General features: G+C 46.0%; 1 protein-coding gene across 1 annotated transcript in view; it reads left to right on the forward strand.

Moving 5' to 3' along the window:
* The window catches only part of LOC134944339 (aldehyde oxidase-like), a 145,370-nt gene that overhangs the window by 49,149 nt on the left and 69,191 nt on the right, over window positions 1-27,030 (forward strand). The window contains exons 10-22 of the mRNA XM_063932921.1: window positions 1,187-1,279; window positions 1,375-1,526; window positions 1,607-1,700; window positions 2,066-2,175; window positions 4,088-4,272; window positions 6,465-6,627; window positions 6,722-6,796; window positions 9,365-9,534; window positions 13,141-13,264; window positions 15,867-15,989; window positions 18,493-18,589; window positions 19,250-19,374; window positions 22,222-22,355. Of these exons, the coding sequence (XP_063788991.1) occupies window positions 1,187-1,279; window positions 1,375-1,526; window positions 1,607-1,700; window positions 2,066-2,175; window positions 4,088-4,272; window positions 6,465-6,627; window positions 6,722-6,796; window positions 9,365-9,534; window positions 13,141-13,264; window positions 15,867-15,989; window positions 18,493-18,589; window positions 19,250-19,374; window positions 22,222-22,355 (1,645 nt within the window). The remainder of the gene's footprint in view (window positions 1-1,186; window positions 1,280-1,374; window positions 1,527-1,606; window positions 1,701-2,065; window positions 2,176-4,087; window positions 4,273-6,464; window positions 6,628-6,721; window positions 6,797-9,364; window positions 9,535-13,140; window positions 13,265-15,866; window positions 15,990-18,492; window positions 18,590-19,249; window positions 19,375-22,221; window positions 22,356-27,030) is intronic.

Raw genomic sequence — 27,030 nt, forward strand, 5'->3', positions numbered from 1 at the left:
GTACAGGATCACAGTGTTTACTATGCTGTCCCTTTGGGCGTACTGTGAAATGCTGTCTGTAAATAAGCTGACGGCTGCCAAACAATGGCTGCCTGTATAAGAAATGGCAGTGTTGTGTTATTACAATGATCTTTGTATTGCTGCACAGGCCGGTATACTCTGGCTTATACTTGTCATGTTTACTTAATGACGCTGAAGATGACTGTGCTTAAGGTTACAAAGATATTCCAGTCTCCGCTCTCACTACAGATGTAGCCACAGTTCTCTTTGCACGATGCATACGCATTGTGGCATAGCCGGCACATCTAGTGTGCCCCACGAATAGGATGTGTTTGTGCATAGGGGATTAATGGAGTGATCACCGGTTACGAATAGTCGCAGACTGGCGCACAATGCAGCATGCCGCAGTGCAGCTAAGATGAACATTGCTACATCTGTACCTCATTTTCCCAGATGGGCCCTGGCGTTAGACCACAGGCATGGCCAATCGCTTGTCATGTTCCTAATGCAGGGCATACACTAGTCAATTATCTGTCTGATCTGCCGAATATCCAACATTGGCAGATCACTCAGATAATTGTACAGTGTATTGGCGTGGCCGACTACTAATTATCTGTCTGTCGTTCAGCATGTCCAAAAGTATCAATAATCGGTTGGCCACATCGGCAGTGGTTTCAAAGTTGCCCTTGACAACTTATCCACTTTCAAGGGTTTGGTACATCTCTCCATCTCAGAGGACAGACTCTTTAACCCATAATGGCCACTGCCTTCATCTGGTCCTTCTCTCTTGATCACCCGATCACCTGCAAGCTGTCATCCAGAACCTTAACCTCCTTGACCTCTGTCTCAATGGGTGACCCAGGCCCCCAAGACAAGAGTGGGCCCTATTAATTACTGCCCATCATCCTTTTTGATGCCCTTGTCCATCAGACCCAAATAGGTATATTTACTAAAGAGCGGGTTTTCAGAAGTGGAGATGTTGCCCATGCCAACCAATCGGATTCTAGCTACTATCTTCTAGAAGGTGCTAGATAAATGTTAAGTAGGATCTGATTGGATGCTATGGACAATATCTCCTCTTCTGAAAACCTGCACTTTAGTAAATATACCCCAAAATGTCTGATTGACAAGCAACACCCCGTAGAGAAGAAATAAGTTATAAGTATTTTTCAATTTTTTCCCCTAGGTCCAGAAATGAAATTCCGAGGAGTTTTTCATCCAGTCATTATCTTCCCTGTAAGAGTTGTGGACCTCAATCTTGTGACTGAGAATGATTCAGGTTAGATCACTGGATTTTCTTAAACTGGGCGACATGTACTAATCTTTGTTCCTATGTGCTTGTCTTAAAACAGCTTCTGCTTACTTGTCCTGTAGGAATAACATTGGGAGCCGCCTGCAGCCTGACAGTACTGAAAGACACATTGAGTGAAGCTGTCTCTCGTCTGCCGGAGGAGAAGACTAAACTGTTCTGTGCCCTCTTGCAGCAGCTCTCCACCCTGGCAGGGGCACAGATCCGGAACACGGCTGTAAGTATATATAAGCATCATGTAATGCATTACCAGCTGAGCTAGCACTCTCCCCGGTCACATACTTTACTCTCTTCCAGTCTGTAGGTGGAAACATCATAAGCCGGTCTACAACATCCGACCTGAACCCTGTCCTGGCTGCAGGAGGATGTCTGCTCAATTTAGCTTCAGCAGGTACCACGGCTGGTGGGAGTCTGTCCTCTACCCAAGCCGTTTTGGGGTGTAGATAATCATCTGCATTGCTCTGGCACTTTGCAACAGAATTCGTATTCATTTTAGGGAATGCCGTGGAAACCCTTCATAAACACAGTATGTAGGGTATCGTCCACCCAATCTCTCCCTTGCCCTAAATATTTCTAAGTTAAGACCAAAGGCATTGTATATCGGCAAAGTATTGATATCTGTTTAGATTGTGGCCAGAATTCGCCTAATGCTAACCACAAGTCATATACGGCTATGTAATGGAATGTTCTGTTTTCTGCCAAGCTTTATGTGTAACATGGCACAAGTGAAAGTATTACAAGATGACTTTCTAATAGATGGTGTTCGGCAAGTTCCTTTGGATGAGACTTTCTTTGCCGCGTCTGGAAGCTCTTTCCCCAGAGCTGAAGAAATCTTGGTATCTGTGCATATACCATATTCCAGGAAAGTACGTCACACTCTTTCTTACACAAGAAGGTTGTACAGGTGGATTTAAAGTAGTACTTTACATAGGGTCTATTTACTAAGCATTGGAGAGATAAAGTTGACGGAGATTAAATACCAGCCAACCAGCTCCTAGCTGTCATTTTTCAAACCCAGATTCAAACATGGCATTTAGGAGCTGATTGGCTGGTACTTTATTTTTGTCCACTTTGTCTCTCTCCAAAGCTTAGTAAATAGACCCAGTGAGATAGTTCCTTTAAGAGCAACAATAGTAATAAGTTCTTCCCAGCTTAAAAAGTAGAGAAAGTACAAGAAAGTAAATGCTATTAGCCGGGTGGCATAGCCAGGGTGGGTTGGATGCACTAGCTGAAAATTGACACCTAATTGGCTGCTGGTCCTAATGGAGAGGGCATACTCACTGTTTTTTTAATTGCAATTGGAAATGCAGAAAAGGGGCACATGGAGGTGCCTGATGGTAAAAATGGGGCATGTGGATGGGTCTGGTTGAACATAAGTGGCTTTGGATGGGATCTGGTTGCACATAAGGGGCATATAAATGAATCTGACGGCACATAAGAAGCTTCTGGAGGGGTCTGATGGTATATAAGGGGCGTGTGGAGGGGTCTGATGGCACATAAGGGCATGTGGAGGGGTCTAATGGCACATAAGGGGCATTTGGAGGGGTCTGATGGCACATAAGGGGCATGTGGAAGGGGTCTAATGGCACATAAGGGACTTGTGGTGGTGTCTGATGGCACATAAGGGGCATGTGAAGGAGTCTGATGACACATAAGGGGCAAGTGGAGGGGTCTGATGGCAAAGAAGGGGCATGTGGAGGGGTCTGATGGCAAAGAAGGGGCATGTAGACGAGTGTAATGGCACATAAGGGGCATGTTATGGGGTCTAATTACACATAAGGAGCATGTGGAGTGGCCTGCCGGTACATAAGGGGCTTTTTTTAAGAGGGGTCTAATGTCACATAAGCACATGGAGGAGTGTGATGGGGTCTGATAGCACATAATGGGCAAATGGAGGGGGCTGATGGCACATAAGGGGCATGTGGAGGGAGCTGATGGCACATAAGGGGCATGTGGTGGGATCTGATTGCACATAAGGGGCAAATGGAGGGGGCTGATGGCACATTAAGGGGCATTTGGAGGGGACTGATGGCACATAATGGGCAAATGGAGGGGGCTGATGGCACATAAGGGGCATGTGGTGGGATCTGATGGCACATAAGGGGCAAATGGAGGGGGCTGATGGCACATAAGGGGCATTTGGTGGGAGCTGATGGCACATAAGGGGCATGTGGTGGGATCTGATGGCACATAAGGGGCATTTGGAGGGGACTGATGGCACATAAGGGGCATGTGGAGTAGTCTGATAGTATACACATGGAAAACACCTGGGCCTGAGTTACCTAGTTTTCCATGTTTGTGCTCTCTCATGTCTAAAGCCTGCTACACCACTGCCTTACCATAACCATAAGTTGCTGACATCAATGTTTGTACTGTAGCTTCTCAAAGACCATCTTAGAGATACTTTAAAGGTGCATAACAGTAGGAGTAAGCACTAAGCAAGTGACCTACAGTACGTGATTGTGACCTCTTGTGTTTAGCCACAAGAGATCATCTGATTCTGAATTTACAGTCAGTGCCTCCAACTCAGAAAGCCCACAGTATTTGTAACTAGCCAGTGATGGTGGGAGGGAAAGTACTAAGCCACCCTGAGCCTCCATAGCATATATTGGGTTACAGGAGGGTCACTGCCCATGTTTTCAGGAAATGTTTTTAGCTTTTCACAGCACGTCATAATAAAAGTTGCACAGCCTATGTATATAAAGTAAACACATGCAATAGAGAAGAATGGTGCAGATGGGTTAAGCAGTGGTGCTTAAATCTTGCTTGTGTTCACAGGGAGATCATGTGTCGGCTTTGCGACTAGCTCAGCGTCGAGAGAATGCTTTGCCCATTGTCACTGCTGGAATGAAAGTCCAGTTTGAAGATTCTACAGATATTATTAAAGCCATTAGTATATACTATGGGGGAGTTGGAGCAAGCACTGTTTCTGCAAAGGCCACCAGTCAAGCACTGGTTGGAAGGTAAGTTATTGCCAAACCATGACTATGGCTGAGCTACCTTAATCAAGTGCATCTCTCCAGGTTCTTTGTATGGCTATTTCCAGCATGCAGGCCTACTGCCGAGGTGTCTCCCACTACAGGACAGGAGCCCCATCTGCTCACTTAGGTGACCGCTGTACTAACATTGGCTGTGGCCGCATTTAGTAAAGTTAAATGTTTATCATGTGTTTAGTGGATGACCGTGAAGATGTTGGGTACACCCATCTGAGGAAGGGTTCTCTAGGTCTGTAACTTCACCCCACTGAAAGAGGCTTCCTTGGGGGTTTGGGTCATCCCATCTTCAGGTGGGTCCTCTTGATGTGGGCATATACCTGACTGTAGGAAGGATCCCTAGTACTGGCTGTGCATGTGGAATGGGCCATGTTACAGGAAATGTGGGAAGATGTGACTGTAATGGCCACAGCATGGATGAGCTCCATGGAGCCATGTAATCTACAATACCGTACCAGTATATGTATTTGGGATTTGAGAGGAAACGTGCGAAGAACATTCAGTACAATGATCATCACACTGATCTGGTCTGGATCTAATCTGTGGTTCCAGCTCTGTGATGTTATCTTGAAACCTCTAAGGCAAAAAGGGGTAACTTTATAATCTGACAGAGACCGGGCGTGATACTGTATTTAACAGTGTAATTACCAGGCCTGACAGAGAATAAGGAGACACACACACAGTATAGTCCTATCCTTACTCTGCACATGGGCGTTTAATGATAATCAACTCTCATCTGAATGTCATACAAAATGTATTTAAAATTAAGCAATAACTTTAGTCGCTTTAGTCACTGAGACTGGAGAGGGGGAGGTTCAGGGAAAATTTGAGGAAAAATTACTTCACAGAAAGGGTAGTGGACATGTGGAATAGCCTCCTATCAGAGGTGGTAGAGGCTAAGACAGCAGAGCAATTTAAACATGCATGGGATAGACATAAGGATATCCTTACAAAGAAATAAGGATCAAATATGGGGCAGATGTATTAACCTGGAGAAGGCATAAGGAAGTGATAAACCAGTGATATGTGCAAGGTGATAAAGGCACCAGCCAATCAGCTCCAATATGTAAATTAACAGTTAGGATCTGATTGGCTGCTGCCTTTATCACCTTGCACATATCACTGGTTTATCACTTCCTTATGCATTCTCCAGGTTAATACATCTGCCCCAAGGTTAGAGATAAAAATAATGTAAAAAAAAAAAAAAAAGCGGGCAGACTAGATGGGCCAAGTGGTTCTTATCTGCCGTCAAATTCTGTGATGGCAGTATCTAATATAATAAATACAAGGTGATTAATTCACAATTATAATAAGTCTTGTACCTCCTGCACTTACTTTACTGAAAGCGACTTTCTTACACCGCTTTCAGATCGCTAATGAGGGGTCGCACCCAGGAATTGGAAACAGCGTTGGACCCTGAGAACTGGCTTCCCGACCCGGCATATTGACGGGTCGTGTTGTCATCAAAGGCGGGGGCTGCAGCGTCATCGGGGGCGGAGGTGGCGCTAGGAAATGAGATCATCTCTGCCGGGTCACATCGACCAGGGAAACCCATTCACACTGCACCTGACCCTAGAATAACCCTTCTTTATTCCCGGGTTGAATTACCGGGTCAAGCGACCCAGAATTCGGGACTGAACCTTTCACACCGCACAACGACCCGCGTCGACCTGGCAATATACTGGGACGATACCGTGTTATTTGTGCGGTGTGAAAGGGGTATCAGACTGTGAGATAATCTCTTGTTCAGAAAGGAAATCACTTTTTCATTTATTTATTTTTTAACTGAGTTTAATATCAATATATTGTGGCATAACAATAATAATAATTATTATTATTATTATTATTCACAAAATGCAATGACACTTCAGCTCATGGGGTATATTTACTAAATGTCAATTGTGATAGATTTTAATCGATTTCAGATCATTAAACGATGTTGGGCTTCCAGGGCTAAAACACAAATTTACTAACAGATACTTTTTTATATTCATTTGTAGATGTTAGTAAATGTGTATTTTAGCCCTAGAAGCCCAGCCGCGTTTAAGATCGATTTTAATCAGTATGAAATCGATCAAAATGGACTTTTAGTAAATACACCCCTTAGAGTCAGACAGCATTCTATGGCGATTCTATAGCACATTGACCTGTCTGCACCACAGGCACTGGGAAGAGGACATGCTAAGTGAAGCCTGCCGGCTGATTCTGGACGAGGTGTCGCTCCCCCCTTCTGCTCCTGGCGGGATGGTGGAATATAAGAGAACATTGACGATCAGCTTCCTATTTAAATTCTATCTGGAAGTGCTGCAGGCGCTGAACAAGATGGTATGTTTCTATCAAGCCTCCCAGCTATGCAATGTTTACTGGCAAAGCAAAGTGGTGTAACCTGGAAATCTGAGTAACACCATTTCTTTTCCAGGGTCCCAGTAATCCAGATATCAGTGCTTTGCAGCAATTCCAGTCCTCACCTCATGAACACAACCAGACATACCAGGTAAGCCAGTGCCGACTGCAGTCAGGTCTGATTATCCCGGCCTTACAAAAGAGTGAAACAGAGAACTAACCAGCGGGCGTTTTGCTATATACTCTGTGGTATAATCTAGGTATTACTTCTGCGCAGCTGGTGTTCATCATATCATGTAGCTTAGCACAATCCTCACTGTGTAAAGACCTTGAATTAGAATCAAATTGCAAATAATTCACTATGAGAATAAGCTGCTTATTGCTGCACGCAACTGAAACCAACATGATTTAACTGCTCCATTGCTAAAGTGTCAGAGTACCTATACAACTGTAGTGCTGTGACCTCATTGTGAGATAGGAGGTTCTTTATTAAATTGCAAAACGATTCATATGCTTGCTGGTCTGTATCTCAGTGCTGGAGTGTGCTAGAAGCACCAGAGCAGAGAGCGACACCCCAGGCAGGAAAGATGAACACTAGACAGTGACATGCGGTGAGGTGAGGCAGAGCCTTTCCTGTCATATTCCAGAATACGCCAGAGTTTTGACTATATAAAGTACTGTATATGAAAAATACTATCATAAAATATATGAAAAATACAAAAACTAAATAATAATTATCTTCTTTGTATTGTTCTAATCAACTCTATAGTCAAAACTCTGGCGTATACAGTTTATGGCAGGTGAGGTAGTGCCCACATGTATATACTGCTGCACCAGTGTGTATAATGCCCACAGGTATATACTGCTGCACTTGTGTATAATGCCCACATGTATATACTGCTGCATCTGTGTATAATGCCTACAGGTACAGTATAGACTGCTGCACCGGTGTATAATGCCCACAGGTATATACTGCTGCACCTGTGTATAATGCCCACATGTATATACTGCTGCACCTGTGTATAATGCCTACAGGTACAGTATACACTGCTGCACCTGTGTATAATGCCCACATGTATATACTGCTGCACCTGTGTTTAATGCCCACATGTATATACTGCTGCACCTGTGTATAATGTCCACAGGTATATACTGCTGCACCTGTGTATAATGCCCACAGGTATATACTGCTGCACATGTGTATAATGCCCACATGTATATACTGCTGCACCTGTGTATAATGCCCACATGTATATACTGCTGCACCTGTGTATAATGCCCATGTGTATATACTGCTGCACTTGTATATAATGCTGCACCTGTGTATAATGCCCATATGTATATACTGCTGCACCTGTGTATAGTGCCCACATGTATATACTGCTGCACCTGTGTATAAGCCCACATGTATATGCTGCTGCACCTGTGTATAATTCCCACATGTACATACTGCGGCACCTGTGTATAATGCCCACATGTATACACTGCTGCACCTGTGTATAATGCCCACATGTATATACTGCTGCACTTGTGTATAATGCTCGTATGTATATACTGCTGCACCTGTGTATAATGCCCACATGTATATACTGCTGCACTTGTGTATAATGCCCACATGTATATACTGCTGCACTTGTGTATAATGCCCACATGTATATACTGCTGCACCTGTGTATACCGCCCACATGTATATACTGCTGCACCTGTGTGTACCGCCCACATGTATAGACTGCTGCACCTGTGTATAATGCCCACATGTATATACTGCTGCACCTGTGTATAATGCCCACATGTATATACTGCTGCACCTGTGTATAATGCCCACATGTATATACTGCTGCACCTGTGTATAACGCCCACATGTATATACTGCTGCACCTGTGTATAATGCCCACATGTATATACTGCTGCACCTGTGTATAACGCCCACATGTATATACTGCTGCACCTGTGTATAATGCTCACATGTATACTGCTGCACCTGTGTATATTTGCCCACATGTATACTGCTGCACCTGTGTATATTGCCCACATGTATACTGCTGCACCTGTGTATAATGCCCACATGTATATACTGCTGCACCTGTGTATAACGCCCACATGTATACTGCTGCACCTGTGTATAATGCCCATATGCACCCTTGGGCTCATATAATATGTGTAAATCTGGCTCTGGTACTAGCCAGTGCCTCCTCAGCCATTAACCTCACCGCACATCAATGACACTTGGGACATTAGGAATATTCTTAAAATATATATATTGTGAATAATATTATTTCCATGGGTACTTGTGTGCATATACAGTAACTGCACTTGTCCTCATCAAATGCCACTGTGTGGTACAAAGCCTTCTCAGTGAGAGTACAGGTGACTAGTGATCATTATCCAGGGTGCTGAGATGGGGAGTGGGCAGTTACAGGGCTGGGTCCTGTCTGGAAACTCGGGCCTACGGGGGAGGCATAATCATGCCCTTATATCGCATGGCCGTTCCCAGCGCACAGGGGAGAGTAAGTAAAGTACGCATAGACTCATTGCATTATGTATGAACTGTGTACTGTAACTCTAGCATTTAATATACTCCCACTGTCAGTCCACATCTGCAGGAGATAAGAGGCCAGTTCTGCAAACTATGTGACCACGTGTTTAGACACAAACTGCGCCCGACTCTACGTGATCCCCTGTATGTGTAATGATGTTTGGAATCTGTTCCTTTCACCAGAATGTGCCTGAAGACCAGCCCACAATCGATCCAGTTGGGCGACCTATTATGCATAAGTCTGGCGTCAAACACGCCACCGGGGAAGCGGTGTACACGGATGACATGCCATGTGAGGACGGAGAACTCTTTCTGAGATTTGTCACCAGCTCCAGAGCTCATGCTAAGATTGTGTAAGTCCAACGTTATAATAACATGGATGACCTGATTTTATAACAGGATGACAGGGACTTTCCCACAAAGCATTGTGCGTTTCTTGTGTGTCACTTCCTGCTTGTTGAATAAGGTGGACTTATATCCCTTCATAGAACATGAAGCCTTTATTTATCCTGTATGCACAGTATAGGTTTTCCAGGGAAGCAGGATGGATTTTGTAGTAAGCTCATACTGTATCACTGTGGCTTCAGCCCCCATAGGCACCAGGGGCCAAATATAACTGCCCACAGTTTGCGCGAGCCAGCGGAACTCCAGCGAGATGCTGTAGCCACTAGAGTTAAAGTAGGAAGTTGTTTTGCCTGGTTTTGCTTTGCAACTAATTGCTATTGAAAACAAGAGATCTCTCCGATATCTGCTGATATCCCCCGTACATACATTCAGGGGACACTTAGTATTTGCACAAATAGACCCCAAAAAGTGGAAACTGGAGCTATAGGTGGTCATTCCGAGTTGATCGTTCGCTAGCAGTTTGTTGCAGCCGTGCAAACGCTATGCCGCCGCCCACTGGGAGTGTATCTTAGCTTAGCAGAAGTGCGAACAGAGTAGCTTCAGACCTACTCAGCACTTGCGATGACTTCAGACTGTTCAGTTCCTGTTTTGACGTCACAAACACGCCCTGCGTTTGCCCAGCCATGCCTGCGTTTTTCCTGGCACGCCTGCGTTTTTTCGAACACTCCCTGAAAACGGTCAGTTGACACCCAGAAACGCCCTCTTCCTGTCAATCACTCTGCGGCCAGCAGTGCGACTGAAAAGCTTCGCTAGACCTTGTGTGAAACTACATCGTTTTTTGTAATAGTACGCCGAGCGTGCGCATTGTGCGGTGCCGCATACCCATACGCAGAAGTGCCATTTTTTTACCTCATCGCTGCACAGCGAGCAAATGCAGCTAGCGATCAACTCGGAATGACCCCCATAATCTGCTGGTTTAGGTTCTTTGGGATCTATTTACTAAGCCTCGAACGGAGATAAAGTAGATGGAGATAAAGTACCAGCCAATCAGCTCCTAACTGTCATTTTTCAAACCCCGGTTCAAACATGGCATTTAGGAGCTGAATGGTTGGTACTTTATCTCTGTACACTACGGGGTCTATTTACTAAGCCTTGATGGATGTAACGTCCCAGCCAACCAGCTCTTAACTGTCAAATGCCTTTTTTTCGTCAGATGCCTGTAACATGACAGGACTCGGAGCTGATTGGCTGTACTTTATCTCCGTCACTTTATTTCCTTCCAAGGCTTAGTAAATAGACCCCAAAGAACTTAATCCAGCAAATTATAGCTCCAGTTTCCACTTTTTGGGGTTAAATCAAAATAACTGAGGTACTAATTAAGTTACCTGTGCTCAAGCCTGGATATCACTAAAACCTGGCCTGCTGGTGTGCCTTGAGGACCGAGGTTGGGAATCCCTGGTTTAGCATTTGGTATTTCTCCACCCCATGAGATAGTTTGCAGCAGTGTATGACTCTGTAATACCTTTTTATGGTACTTCAGCATCAGTTCCGGCACTCTGCTAGCCTAGTGCAGGTGTCATGGGGCAGCGACGGTGCCGCCCTGTAGGCCTAGATCTGCTCTTGCATAGTCTGGCCCAAGTGCGCCCCAATGATGATGAATATGGGCCTCAGTCCAGGCAGTACAGATGAGTGCAGCTCTGCGAACGGGTGAATGTACACGGCAGAGCAGAAGCATCAGTGCCCGAGTTGTGTTCAGCCTCTACACCAGGCACTTACTCATGCGCGTATATATAATGGCTGCATATGTGTCCACACCACACACCATGCACCCATAGACTATACTTACCTCTCTGCCGACATGCACAGAAATCACTGGAAAAATGTCGCCTGGACGGAGCCTGCACACGAGCCACCTCCCCTCTTAAACAGCCCCTGCCCTTCCAGAGCTATGAACAAAGTAAAGGTGGTATTGCACAAAGCCTGTCGCAATGAAAGGGGATGCAGAAACATTTATTCATTTCAGAATAGGACATATATATTTTGTTGATGAGAATCGCACGGTCAGAATCCTGACTGAGATAAATACTGGGGTTAGGGTTAGGCACGGTTTTGGTAAAATAAATCGACACCAAATGGCATAAGGTCAACATCGTCAAAAGGTCCACAGGTTCAAAAGGTTGATATGGAGATGGTAGACACATGAAAATATAGATCTGAGTTTTTCATTTTTGGTGTCGACCTATTGACTGTCGAGCTTTTAACTGTCGACCTATCATCCGGATACCGTTACGTATTAGGCTGCAGGAGTGAGGGATGTTAGGGTTAGGTTATGGGAGGGAGAGGTTGTGGTGAGGTAGGGGGAGGAGTGGGTTAGAGTTAGGCTATGGGAGGGAGGGGTTATGGTGAGGTTGCGGGAGCAGTGGGTTAGGGTTAGGCTATGGGAGGGAGGGGTTATGGTGAGGTTGCGGGAGGAGTGGGTTAGGGTTAGGCTATGGGAGGGAGGGGTTATGGTTAGGCTGCGGGAGGAGTGGGTTAGGGTTAGGCTATGGGAGGGAGGGGTTGTGGTGAGGTAGGGGGAGGAGTGGGTTAGAGTTAGGCTATGGGAGGGAGAGGTTATGGTGAGGTTGCGGGAGCAGTGGGTTAGGGTTAGGCTATGGGAGGGAGGGGTTATGGTGAGGTTGCGGGAGGAGTGGGTTAGGGTTAGGCTATGGGAGGGAGGAGTTATGGTGAGGTTGCAGGAGTAGTGGGTTAGGGTTAGGCTATGGGAGGGAGTGGTTATGGTAAGGTTGCGGGAGGAGTGGGTTAGGGTTAGGATATGGGAGGGAGGGGTTGTGGTGAGGTTGCGGGAGCAGTGGGTTAGGGTTAGGCTATGGGAGGGAGGGGTTGTGGTGAGGTTGCAGGAGCAGTGGGTCAAGGTTAAGTTTAGGGTAGGAGTAGGGTGAAAACACTTACCGGGATCCGTCAGGATTCTGTCGGGATTGAACTGTCTGTGTTCTGACTGCCGGCATACCAACTGCCGGGATTTGTACTCAACCCTACCTATTATGTTTATGGAAGTGCTGATGCTGCAAATGCAAAAGAGCCGCAATCTGGGATAAGTCAATTGGGTTTGAGAATGCCAAAAAGATCAGGGCACCAGCCTCACTACTAAGGGTCTTGCTCAGGGGACAGTCCCAGCATGAAACAGGGCTCCAGTCTGAGAGCACGTGCACCAACAAGACTTAGAGGCCTAAGTACTAAGCCTTGTAGAGAGATAAAGTGCCAGCTAGTCAGCTCCCATCTGTCATGTTACAGGCTGTGTTTGAAATATGACAGGAGCTGATTGGTCGGTAGTTTACTGTATCTCTTTCCACTTTATCTCTTTCCAGGGCTTGGTACATAGGCCCTTAGAGAGTTGGGGGCCACATGTTCTGTCATTTAGCTGGGGTTAGGTAAAGTCTATTTAGTAGCTGAATTTGCATTATAAGGCACTTTGAACAAATGAAAAACTGGGAAGTGGCCGTGTGAACAGATCCCTACGGATGGAGAAATTATAGTTTTTAGTAGGGATTAGCAAAACTTGGAAAAATGGGAGAAAATTCTGAACATACTTTATTTTAATTTTTCATGCCTAGATCTCTGGACTTTTCGGAAGCTCTGGCCCAGCCTGGAGTATATGATGTAATAACAGCTGATGACATTCCCGGCAAGAGTGACAGTACACTGGATGAAGCACCGCCAATGTTGGCCCATGGAAAGGTAAAATATATTTATTCAGATTCTCTGCATATTGGGGGTCATTCCGAGTTGATCGCAGCTGTGCTAAATTTAGCACAGCTACGATCATTCACACTGACATGCGGGGGGACGCCCAGCACAGGGCTAGTCCGCCCCGCATGTCAGTGCCGCCCCCCGCAGAAGTGCAAAGGCATGGCACAGCGGTGATGCCTTTGCACTTCAAGAGTAGCTCCCGGCCAGCGCAGCTTTAGCGTGTTGGCCGGGAGCTACTCATCGCTCCACGGCCCGCAGCGGCTGCGTATGACGTCACGCAGCCGCCGCCCCAACGGTCCGTCCACGCCTGCGTTGGCTGGACCGCTTCCCCTAAACGGTGGCTTAACGCCGCCGTCCAGCCCCCTCCCGCCCAGCGACCGCCTCTGTCTCAGAGGCGATCGCTAGGCACCAACGGCTGCCATGCGCAGTTCCGACCCAATCGCTGTGCTGCGAGAAACTGCAGCGAGCGATCGGGTCGGAATGACCCCCATTGTCATAAGTATTTGAATTCTGGCTTTTCTGGGCTACTTTCAATGCTGTTTAATATACTAGTAGATAATGTACTAAGTAATATGTTTAATATAATAGTACATACAATGATGGGTTAGGTGCACATACAACGCTAAGATAAAAACAACACTTCCCTTAAAGTGACGATCTATGGTCAGGGAGAAAAATGACAATCAATTCTTGATCTCTTTGAGTCCTCAAAGTATTCCCATGGACGACGTGTTCATACGGACAAAAAATAAAGAAAAAACGTAGTGTAGTATGCCTCAACAATCATATGATGTCTCCCTACATAGAAGTCATCTAGGGATCATAAACGTTCTGATGAGATTCTCAAAACTCTGATGGTGGCGTATCGTACTCACTAGTTATACAGTAGTAACACTCATGTAAAGGTATCTTTGTTTCAATTATAAAGGCAGCGTACCCCAACTCACAATCAGATAATCGGTAGAAGCGTATAAAGGTATCTTTAAACTTCTAAAGGGATGCATACCCCAACTCACAATTTCTTAGGCTGGGACCCACATATAAAGGTATCTTTGAAGGATTGAAAATGGCATACCCAATTTACAATGTCATGAGCTGTAATGAGTCATATAAAGGTATCTTTATCAATGGTGAAACTAAGAATGGCATTATCTTCTTTCCAGAACATCTGACTATTCTTTTAAATGTACTAATTGAATTGTAATGTAATACCTATTGTAACTTATGTGGAACTGTGGGGGTAATTCAGACCTGATCATAGCAGCAAATTTGTTAGCAGTTGGGCAAAACCATGGGGGTCATTCCGAGTTGATCGCTAGCTGCCGTTGTTCGCAGCGCAGCGATCAGGCTAAAAAAACGGCATTTCTGCGCATGTGTATGCCCCGCAATGCGCACGCGCAATGTACGGGTACAAAGCGCGTTGTGGTTGTGCACAGGTTCTTCTAGCAAAGTTTTTAGTCACACTGGCGTTTCTGGGTGTCAACTGACCGTTTTCAGGGAGGGTTTGCAAAAACGCAGGCGTGTCTGAAAAAACGCAGGCGTGGCTGGGCGTTCGCTGGGCGGGTGTATGACATCAAATACAGACACGAATAGGCTGAAGTGATCACAAGCACTGAGTAGGTTCAGAGCTACTCAGAAACTGCACAGACTGTTTTTGCAGATCTCGGCTGCACATGCGTTCGCACTTCTGCTAAGCTAAAGTACACTCCCCAGTGGGCGGCGGCATAGCGTTTGCACGGCTGCTAAAACTAGATAGCGAGCGATCAACTCAGAATGACCCCCCCATGTGCACTGCAGGTGGGGCAGATGTAACATGTGCAGAGAGAGTTAGATTTGGGTGGGTTGTAGTGTTTCTGTGCAGAGTAAATACTGTCTGCTTTATTTTTACACTGCAATTTAGATTACAGTTTGAACACACCCCACCCAAATCCAACTCTCTCTGCACGTGTAACATCTGCCCCACCTGCACTGCACATGGGGGGTCATTCTGACCTGAACGCTCACTGTAGTTCTTCGCAGCGCAGCATTCAGGTCAGAACTGCACATGCGTCGGTGCAGTGCACCGGTGCATGGCTGACAGACGACGGCTGTCATTGCCTAGCGCTCGCCTCTGCCTGATTGACAGGCACAGGCAGACGCTGGGTGGGAGGGGGCGGTACGGCAGCGTTTGGCCACCGTTTTGTGGGTGTAGTCCGGCCAACGCAGGTGTGGCTGAACCGTGCGGGGGCGGGCCGCAGCCGCTGCGAGCCGGGCAGCGATGAGTAGCTCCCAGCCAGCTGCAGGAGCTGCGCTGGCTGGGAGTTACTCAACAAGTACAAAAGCATTGCCGCTGTGCGATGCTTTTGTACTTGTGTGTGGGTGGCGGCCTGACATGCGGGGCGGACTAGCCCTGTGCTGGGCGTCCCCCCCCCCCCCCCCGCATGTCAGGGAAGATGATCGTAGCTGTGCTAAATTTAGCACAGCTACGATCAGGTCGGAATGACCCCCATGGCTTTGCACAGCTGCTAGCAAATTTGCTGCTGCGATCAGGTCTGAATTACCCCCTGTAAACTCTCATAGATTTACCTGTTGTGGTGTATTTGCATTGCAGGTGTTCTGTGTGGGGCAGCTCATCTGTGCAGTGCTGGCTGACACACCCGCTCGGGCAAAGACAGCTGCTGCCAAAGTGAAAATCGTCTATGAGAATGTGGAACCTGTTATTCTCACAATGGAGGTTTGTTATAATCATTCATTATGTTGTAATAATAATAATAATAATAATAATAATACAGATTGAGTATCCCTTATCCAAAATGCTTGGGACCAGAGGTATTTTGGATATGGGATTTTTCCGTATTTTGGAATAATTGCATACCATAATGAGATATCATGGTGATGGGACCTAAATCTAAGCACAGAATGCATTTATGTTACATATACACCTTATACACACAGCCTGAAGGTCATTTAATACAATATTTTTAATAACTTTGTGTATTAAACAAAGTTTGAGTACATTGAGCCATCAGAAAACAAAGGTTTCACTATCTCACTCTCACTCAAAAAAGTCCGTATTTCGGAATATTCCGTATTTCGGAATATTTGGATATGGGATACTCAACCTGTAATAATAATACTACTTTCACTTAAAAACAACAACTTTTAAGCACTAAAAGTCCTATAAGGGCAGCTATATAGTCTTCAAAATGACCACACATTTCTCTTAATCTTGGTGTAATAGGCCCTACACACTGGCCGATTTGTTTGAAAGATATGAACGATCTCGTTCATAAATGAACGAGAACTCGTTCATATCTTTCAGTGTGGAGACTCCAGCGATGAACGATGCGCGTCCCGCGCTCGTTCATCGCTGGTCTCCCGTCGGCTGTGCATGCAGGCCAATATGGACGATCTCGTCCATATTTGCCTGCACTTCAATGGAGCCGCGTGACGGGGGGAGTGAAGAAACTTCACTCCCCCCGTCACTGCCCCCCCGCCGCCGGGTCGCTCGTCGGCCGTATCCGCCGTCGGGCAGCTCGGCGGCGGGTTGGCCAGTGTGTAGGGCCCATAAGATTAAAAAGTGTAACAAGCTTATCTACCAATAAATTATGATGGAGCTGGGGCAGGAGGTAAAGCATTCTTGCCTACCTGACCCTCTCCATGAGGGAGAAAATGCTCTGTTCCTGGACTTTCCTGGTAATGTATGATTGCCATCACCTGTGGTGAGCTAGGTAATTGATAAGAAAGGTGTTTCACCACAGGTGATGGCAATCATACATTACCAGGAAAGTCCAGGAACAGAGCATTTTCTCCCTCATGGAGAGGGTCAGGTAGGCGAGTATGAGGTAAAGTCTCAGAGGGCCGCTGCATCACTACCCCTAAACTAATCTAGTTTCAGCCAAAGGGCAGGATTGTCTTACAGGCCCTATGGCAGACTGGAATGTATGTTTCTGACGACTGTAGAGCATTGCCCTATAGATGGAGGAGCTGCTGCCAGTAATCGCACTGCCAGTGATAAGATGTGTTGGGTTTTGCCAGAGGTAAGCGTAAGCCTATGTAACCAGGATCGTGCGGTCACTGTGCTGCCACTGATGCCCCCTGGTTGGTGACAGCAGAAGAGGATGAATGAACCAGACAACTATTTAAACAAGCCATTATTTGGGCCATTCAGTTCCACTGTGAGCGCACAGAATGGTACGTTAACCGCCCGGGGCCAGAATCTCCAAAGTGGCTGAATATCACTCAGCCGCCGCAGTGATAAAGCTGTATAAACTGTGACCGTTGGTGAGTTACTAATACAGCAATAATGATAATAACAATAGTACAACGTAATAATAAATAGACCACATAGGGCCTGCTTCTGAGTCAGACGCATAGGTGGCTGTGTGTGAATATATTACCGCAGTCGCATCTGTGCTAATGGCGCTACAAAACCCCTTCCCATCGGTGCGTCTGAATGTGCAAAGACTGGGGCGCCCACTGTCGGCGTCTTCAGATGCAGCAGTCATCTTTGGAGAGTCTTTACACGCCACCGCCAGTCACTCCATCGAAACCTGCAGCAGTCCTATAGGAGGTGTAGTTCCTCCGTCTGAGTATGGCCTCCAGTGTGAGCGGTGAAGCATCTATGAACGCAACCACCGTCAGTGGCATGTATCAAGGTGCGTCTAACTAGCCACCCCCTGTCACATCTCCACTCACACCCCAATACATTTCAGAGACTGTGCGTCTGAATCAGTACTGTGACTACGGGGCCCATTTATCAAATAGTTATAGCTATTTAAAACTTGTTGCGTATGATAAATGATGCTCCAGCCAATCAGGTCCCAGAGGTCATTTTTCAAACACATGACAGCTAGGAGCTGATTGGCTGGAGCACCAGTGATCATATGCAGAGAGTTTTAAATAGCTAAAACTCATTGATAAATGTGCCCCTGTGAGTGAATACACTGTAGGATGGATGGATGTGACTTACAACATGCACAAGAAAAACATTGCTCCGCTGCATCCGACGTAGACAGTGCGTACGCCTCTAAATCAGACCTATAGATTCTTTCTTTTCTATGTAGGTCAGCCCTATATATAAGGACTTATGCCAGTAGTTTTTATCACTTGATATCGTGTTGCACAGCCTCACCCACCCAAGCCATTGGTCTCTTATAGAGCCGCCGCCAACCAGTAAAGACGCGAGTAGACATTGCGTAATCACTGATACATTTTCCTTTGGATTTCCACCACAGGAAGCTATTAATAACAACTCATTCTATCAACCAATAAGGCAGCTGGAGGTGGGGAGTGTGGAAGAAGCTTTTCAGACGGCCGACCAGGTTCATGAAGGTACTTGCTGCTGATGGGTGTGGCTCATAGGGTCGACCACACGTAAGTCGACAGTCATTAGGTCAACTACTATTGGTCGACAGTGACTAGGTGGACAACTTAAGTAGGGCGACATGAACAAGGTCGACGCAAGTTGTTGTTTTTTTTTTTTTTTTGGTATCTTCTTCGTAAAGTGACCGGGAACACCAATTAGTGCGCCGTGCCCCCTCACATGACGAGCAAACTTCGGGCACGGTACCTCGCTGCACTCGGCACATGTTACTATTCCTAATCGTAGCCCATGTGGATTGTAAAGTATGAAAAAGATAAAAAAAGGAAATGTGAAAAACTCATGTCGATTTTTTTTTTCTATGTTGACCTAGTGACCTTGTCGACCTAATGTAGTGGTCAACTTAATGACTGTCGATCTAAGTGTGGTCGATCTAGAGACCTGATATCATGCTGATACATCTGCATAACACATTCTGTAGTGCCGCCATTACACCGGAGCTAATTACATTTAGTTGTTGATTGATAATACTCGCAGTACTCAGTTATGGCGCTGCAGTACCGCAATAGATAAATGTTTTACCATTTTGGAAACGTTGCCTTTTTTGTTTTTCATACATTGGCTACGTGTGTGCGACTGAAAGTGTATGTTCCATTTGGTGGTCACTGCAGGTGAAATCTACATAGGCGGCCAGGAACATTTCTACATGGAAACCCATAGTATCCGGGCTGTGCCTAAGGGAGAGGATGGGGAAATGGATATGTACCTGGCTACGCAGGATCCAACACACGCCCAGGTAACGTTAGTCTGATACGTTGCGTTCTAGCTGCCTATATTAAGGAGCCCCGGTCCGGTTCTTTGGGCATAATTCAGATCTGATCGCAACAGCAACAATTTTCACTAATGGGCAAAACCATGTGCAGTGCAGGTGGGGTAGATGTAACATGTGCAGAGAGCGTTAGATTTGGGTGGGTTATATTGTTTCTGTGCAGGGTAAATACTGGCTGCTTTATTTTTACACTGCAATTTAGATTTAGAACACACTCCACCCAAATCTAACTCTTTCAGCACGTTACATTTACCCCACCTGCACTGCACATGGGGGGGTCATTCAGACCTGATCGCACGCTACGGTTGTTTGCAGCGCTGCGATCAGGTCAGAACTGCGCTTGCGTATGCTCCGCAATGGGCAGGCTCGTCGCCCCCCCGGCAACGGGGATCACCGGACAGCGACGGGATTAATGAAGAAAGCGATCGCACTGGCGATCGCAAGAAGATTGACAGGCAGAGGCGGTTTGTGGGTGTTACCTGACGGTTTCCAGGGAGTGTTTGGAAAAACGCAGGCGTGTCTAGCCGTTGGAAGGGAGGGTTCCTGACGTCAGCTCCGGGCCGGATGATCGCACTGGAGGAGTAAGTCCTGAGATGTGCAGAGACTGCACAAAGTTCTGTGTGCAGAAGTTTGTGCAGCTCTCTGCACATGCGATCACACCTCTGCACAGCGACTACCCCCGCCCCCTGTAGGCGGCGACTACCTGATTGCAGGCATGCAAAAAACGCACCCTACCGATCAGGTCTGAATTAGGCCCATGGTTGTGCCTTTGTATGGAGGTGCAGTCCGTGGTTATGAATCTGATGTTGTTCTCTGTGCATATTCTTGTGTGGCCAGTGGCTTGGTGGGTAAGTTACTGTGATTCGTGCGGCAAGGTAAAAGATTTTATTGGCTATCCTTGTTGTGATATCCTTGTCCATGTACAGTACAGTATCCTTGTCCATGTACAGTATCCTTTTCCGATGTCTATAGCACTTAAATTTTCTATATATACTAATTTGGCGTGGTGTACACCATTACTAGATTATGTGTCTGAATCTAAAAGGGGGTAAGGGTTAACCTGAGTTTAAACATGGCATGCTGATCTGTTCTTTGCCTGTGGATATTTTGTTTTACTATAGTTTATTTGCTGGGGAAAGGGGAGTGGGGTGATACAGTGCTAATTTTATCGGTAGGTGTTATGTTGTAGTGAAAGATTAAAGTTATTAAATATTTGAAGTGAGTGGGAGTATCACCTCTCTCCTCACCCCTTACACCACCCCATTACATTATCGTAACTTACACATCATATAAATAACCAATCGCTCTTTAACTGCAGCATATCCCTGATGAAGTCCGCTAACTGCAAGGACTAAACGCGCTGGATAATTTGCACTGTGCTCCCCACTCCATTCCACATACAATAAAGTGCTTCACTTTTCTATCCCCTTCATCCTTGCAACATCTGACATGATGGAAAGCAAAAGTGCATCAAATTCTACGTGCAACATCAGAAGCGGGAAGTGAGGGATTCTGGAATTTGTTCCCCTTATCAGAAAGGGAGATGAAAAAGATTAACAAGCGCCGCAAACAGGTGCTACGTAAATGTAACTGCACTGATCATCATAATCCTGCATCTGTTCTCAAAGTCACCCAACCTGAAGGGTGCAGAACACATTACCCAGCTTTTATACTGTATCTACTGATACTTTACCGCGCCAATTTGGAGCTATAGTATTACATTGACCCTCAAAACTGTAGAAACCCCTTTTTTTTTTACCTATTATCATGCAACGTAGCACTGCCGCTTAGCATTACAGTAACAAGAGCATAACACATTTAGAAACCTTTAAACTGGCCTGCCCCACAAGGTAAGTCTCCCTCTGTCAAACGCACTCTACATCTTTGGACAACCAGATGACCATACCCATTGCAGAACAAGGAGACATCAATAGTCATCAGGGGTGGGTATTTCTCCTTGGTAAATATACCACTCCTTCCCTTACAGAGAACTTGGGGGAAATATATTCAGCCTAAAGAGTAGAGATATGGAACAGTAGAGAAGTTGCCCGTAGCTTCTACCTAGCAGTTGTCAAGTACATTTATAGAATGATAGAGAGAAGCTGTTGCTATGGGCAACTTATCTACTTGTGTACTTCTCTTCTGTTTAGAATGTTTGATAAATCTGTCCCCGTTGTTTCCTACCACCAGCTACGCAAGATCACTTGCGCTGCAGAAGTACAGATGGAGCCAGGCTTGGACTGGGCCACAGGGGAAACCACCGGTGGGCCCCACTGCCAGGAGGCCCACCTCAGGTTCTAGACTGCAAAAATTCTACATTATACATATGTTACCTTATACTGCAAAGGAATATGGTGCATTCTCTACAGTACATTGCTGTTGTTAATCTGGTACATTATTATGCATGCACTAGCAGTATTTACTATGTATATTTGTCAAGAGGCTTAGACTATACACAGATGATTAGACAAGCATCTGTGGGGACTAGCCACACCCCTCTAGAGACTGACCACACCCCTAAGTATGGGCCCCTACCACTGCATTCCCTCGGTGGGCCCTTTATGCACTGGATGGAGAACCTCCTCATCTATCCCTTTAATAGGATTAATTGAGCCAGGGCAGTCAGATTTAATCCCCTGCTATATTGTTCTCTCTGTATTGTATTGCAGCTGAGAACAATAGACGAAAGTCTTATGCTAATAAACCTTGGTGTACCTAGGTGCAGAAGAGAAACCAAGATGAGCTAGGCTCCACCTGTAATGCTCACATATCTTGTTACTCTCAGATAACCCAGGACATTGCTTTACTTCTCAGGACCTTGTGTGTACCGTGCTGAATGTTCCCTCCAACCGGGTTGCATGTCACGTGAAGAGAATTGGAGGGGCTTTTGGAGGAAAAGCAACAAAAGTCGGTTATCTCGCAGCAATCACGGCAGTGGCTGCAAAAAAGTAGGTGTCCGTGACCTGTGTGTACGTGTTTGTACAGTCATATAAACCAGTGTTTTTTTGTTTTGAGAGTTTTTGAGTGTGTTTAGTGTGTAAATTATTTAATGTCTTGTTTTTGTTTCAAATTTTTGCATAAAGAAGTGTGCCACAGTGTTGCCTATTTCTTACACACTGTGGTGCAGAAAGTTTGTGAACCTTTGGGAAAAATACGCAGCCACGCTGCGGCTGCAGGGGGTTGTTCACAATTACTGCGACCGCAATCCGATTGCATCGCAGCTGCGAGGTGGGCGTTAGCATGCTGGGCAGCCTTGCATAGTTGCCTTCCCTCCCACATTCTGCGGGAGACTCCCTGAAATAGTAACAATCTCCCTGACTCCCTGAATAGACCAGCAATCGCCCTGATTACACCTGACCCCCATTATGCAGCTGTTACATTCTTGGGGAAAAAGAGAAATCAGAGATGCACACATTCAAATGGGCTCATCAGCGCCATTTCCCTGCATTGGTTATAAAGCACAATGGTGGTCATTCCGAGTTGTTCGCTCGCTGCCTATTTTCGCAGCGCAGCGATCAAGTGAAAAAACGGCAATTCTGCATATGCGCATGGTACGCAGCGCGCATGCGCTAAGTACTTTCACACAAAACTTTGTAGTTTTACCCAAGCTCGAGCTACGTTTTTCAGTCGCTCGAGTGATCGTAGTATGATTGACAGGAAGTGGGTGTTTCTGGGCGGAAATCAGCGTTTTCAGGGAGTGTGCTAAAAAACGCAGGCGTGCCAAGCAAAAACGCAGGAGTGGCCGGAGAAACGGGGGAATGGCTGGCCTAACGCAGGGCGTGTTTGTGACGTCAAACCAGGAACTAAACGGACTGAGGTGATCGCAGTCTAGGAGAAGGTCTGGAGCTACTCAGAAACTGCAGCAAATTATTTAGTAGCAGTTCTGCTAACCTTTCGTTCGCAATTCTGCTAAGCTAAGATACACTCCCAGAGGGCGGCGGCCTAGCGTGTGCATTGCTGCTAAAAGCAGCTAGCGAGCGAACAACTCGGAATGAGGGCCAATGATCCCTATGGCTACATGCATTTTAAATAAGGTTTCTTGTGGCCACAGTATATGGAACCTCTTGTAAAACACAATACACAAACAAATCCTGGAAAATATCAGTGTTTTTTCTTCAACAAGTAGATCTTACTAACTTTGGGGCTCATTTACATTTGGATGTCAGTCATGTTTATGACACGCCTCTCAGATGTAGCAGTACACGTCCGCGCTGATAGGTGTTACTTTCACAATCTCCCTGAAATGCTTTTTCAAAGTAGGCAAGTATGGCTGGGCGGCCCCCAGCATGCTACAGAAGCGATTGCAGATTATGCTGTTTAGCAGAATCTGCAATCCGTGCTGAATAGGCTCCTAAGGGCCTAATTCAGACCTGATCGCAGCAGCAAAATTGTTAGCTAATGGGCAAAACCATGTGCAGTGCAGGTGGGGCAGATGTAACATGTGCAGAGAGAGTTTGATTTCAAACTCTCAAAACTGAAATCTAAATTGCAGTGTAAAAATAAAAGCAGCCAGTATTTACCCTGCACAGAAACAATATAACCCACCCAAATCTAAAGGGGGGTACTCACGGGAGAGATGTGTGCTGAGCGATCTTAACACAGACCGCTCAGCACACATCTCTCGTCCCGCTCAGCACAGCGCGATGTGCTGAGCGAGGGGGAAAGCCGACGAGGGGCCGTTCACTTCACACAACGGCGAAGTGAGCGACCCGCTAGATTGAGCCTGCATGCAGCTCAATCTAGCATCGGCGATAGCGATGCGCGGCCCTATCGCTGGAGGGCATACACACGGCAGATCCGTGCTTAAAATCTAAGCAATCTAGCAAGATTGCTTAGATTTTAAGTACGGATCTCTCCGTGTGTACCCCCCTTAACTCTCTCTGCACATGTTACATCTGCCCCACATGCAGTGCACATGGTTTTGCCCATTAGCTAACCAATTGGCTGCTGCGATCAGATCTAAATTTCCCCCTAAGTCGTAAAAACAGAAACAGTTAACAAAGTAAATCATAAAACACACATAAGAATATAATTTTTTATTTATTTGTCAAAATGATCCAACATAAAATGTCATTGTCAGAAAATGTTGCACTAAGGGGCCCTACACATATCTCGATGCGCCGCCGAGGTGCCCGACGGCCGATACGGCCGACGAGCGACCCGGCGGCGGGGGGGCAGTGACGGGGGGAGTGAAGTTTCTTCACTCCCCCCGTCACGCGGCTGCATTGAAGTGCAGGCAAATATGGACGAGATCGTCCATATTGGCCTGCATGCACAGCCGACGGGAGACCAGCGATGAACGAGCGCGGGGCCGCGCATCGTTCATCGCTGGAGTCTCCACACTGAAAGATATGAACGAGTTCTCGTTCATTTATGAACGAGATCGTTCATATCTTTCAGAAAAACGTCCAGTGTGTAGGGCCTATAAGAGTAAGACATGAGTCTTCAACCTGCGGCCCTCCAGCTGTTGTAAAACTACACATCCCAGCATGCCTTGCCTCAGTTTTAACATGCCTTAATAGCATAACTGTGGCAGGGCATGCTGAGATGTGTAGTTCCACAGCAGCTGGAGGGCTGCAGGTTGAAGACCCATGCTCTAAGATGATCAGTCCGGTTAAGAGATAATTAGATTCAGGAGTATTGATGAATCAGATGACAGTCAGGTGAGTTTGGGCGGCCCTGCCTTATTTAAAAACTTAAACCAGAATGTTCACTACCAAAGTCTGATCTTTACCACACAGGACCTCAGAAAAAGAGTTATCAGGCACAAAATGATTACTAAAGTTTTCACCAATCCACTAATTTGACTGACCTGGTGGTTACAGGACATTGAAAACAGAGGTTTAGGCTGTTGGGCACCCTATATTCTCCAGACTGTATTTAACATTGCTTTTATTATGTTCTGTTAACCATGTATTGTATGTATGTTTGTACAGTATTTTATGTTCATTCTTGTTACCATGTGGGGTAGCACACTCTGCTACTAATGTGTTAACATACCTTTTGTTTATATACTCCTAGTAGTGTAATATGCTCTTAGCCACTACTTCTATATGTAGGCAGCAGATGTTGCACTGAGTTGAATCCTGCTTCAGCAGACATGCTGGAGCCACACACTGCAGGGTGCATTATGGTGAGCTGAGAACTAGGGAAGATCTGGGGACACACCTGGCAAGGGATCACCTATTCCCATGTGGGAGTGTGGGCAAAGCAAAAGCTCATCTAAGCCACCACCATGGGAACGTGAGAAGGGGTTTAAAAATACAGTGTGAGATGCAGAGTTACAGCTCCGGGGTGGTCACAGGGTGGCAAAAGTTTCGCTGTAAATTGATTCAAGAAGTCTCTGTGGACCTTGTCTTAAGTCTGATCACATTGAGCCCAGTCCCTACCACCTGAGAAGATGAGGAAAGACTGTGGCCCAGCAGCCAGGACTGCACATTGAAGTGACTGGGACAAGGATGGGGCAGATGTATTAACCTGGAGAAGGCATAAGGAAGTGATAAACCAGTGATAAGTGCAAGGTGATAAACGCACCAACCTATCAGCTCCTAACTATTAATTTACAGATTGGAGCTGATTGGCTGGTGCGTTTATCACCTTGAACTTATCACAGCTTTATCACTTTCTTATGGGCCCTACACACATACCGATCCGCCGCCGAGCTGCCCAACGGCGGATATGGCGGACGGGCGACCCGGCGGCGGGGGGGGGGGGTTCTTCACTCCCCCCGTCACCCGGCTCCATGGCACTGCACGCTAATATGGACAATCTCGTCCATATTGACTTGCATGCATAAGCGACGGGGCACCAATGATTAACGAGCGCGGGGCCGCGCATCGTTAATCGTTGGTGCCTACACACAGAACAATATGAACGAGTTCTCGTTCATTTGTGAATGAGAACGTTCATATCGTTCTGTTTTATCTGCCAGTGTGTAGGGCCCATTATACCTTCTCCAGGCTTAATACATCTGCCCCATGGTGAGGTACTGGATTGTGTCATTTGCAGTGTGGTGAACCTCCGGGTATTTGCCAAGATGGCTTGCTATCATTAATAGAACTATGAATTATGTAATGTTCCAGAAAATTTTGCAGGAGAATTCACCCACCTAGTGAAGTTCAGCGGAACTTCAGTCTTGCAGCAAGACAATGACTCTAAAGACACGTCAGTCCAAAAATGGTGTGCGCGGCTAGACAACAGTTACCGTAAACGCCTGATGAAAACCATGGATGCTCAAGATGGTCATACTCGTTACGGGATTAAGGAGATTTGCATAATTTAAAGAAAAACAAAAACAAATTTGGATAATTTTTATCAATAATTGGAAAAGAATATCCTTTTTTTTATTAATTTTGTTTCGGTTATTGGGCCCTCCCTATCTAGTATTATATAACATAGTGTAGATTAGAGATGAGCGCCGGAAATTTTTCGGGTTTTGTGTTTTGGTTTTGGGTTCGGTTCCGCGGCCGTGTTTTGGGTTCGACCGCGTTTTGTCAAAACCTCACCGAATTTTTTTTGTCGGATTCGGGTGTGTTTTGGATTCGGGTGTTTTTTTCCAAAAAACCTAAAAAACAGCTTAAATCATAGAATTTGGCGGTCATTTTGATCCCAAAGTATTATTAA

This window comes from Pseudophryne corroboree, chromosome 7 (genome assembly GCF_028390025.1).
Source record: "Pseudophryne corroboree isolate aPseCor3 chromosome 7, aPseCor3.hap2, whole genome shotgun sequence".
Classification (NCBI taxonomy): domain Eukaryota; kingdom Metazoa; phylum Chordata; class Amphibia; order Anura; family Myobatrachidae; genus Pseudophryne; species Pseudophryne corroboree.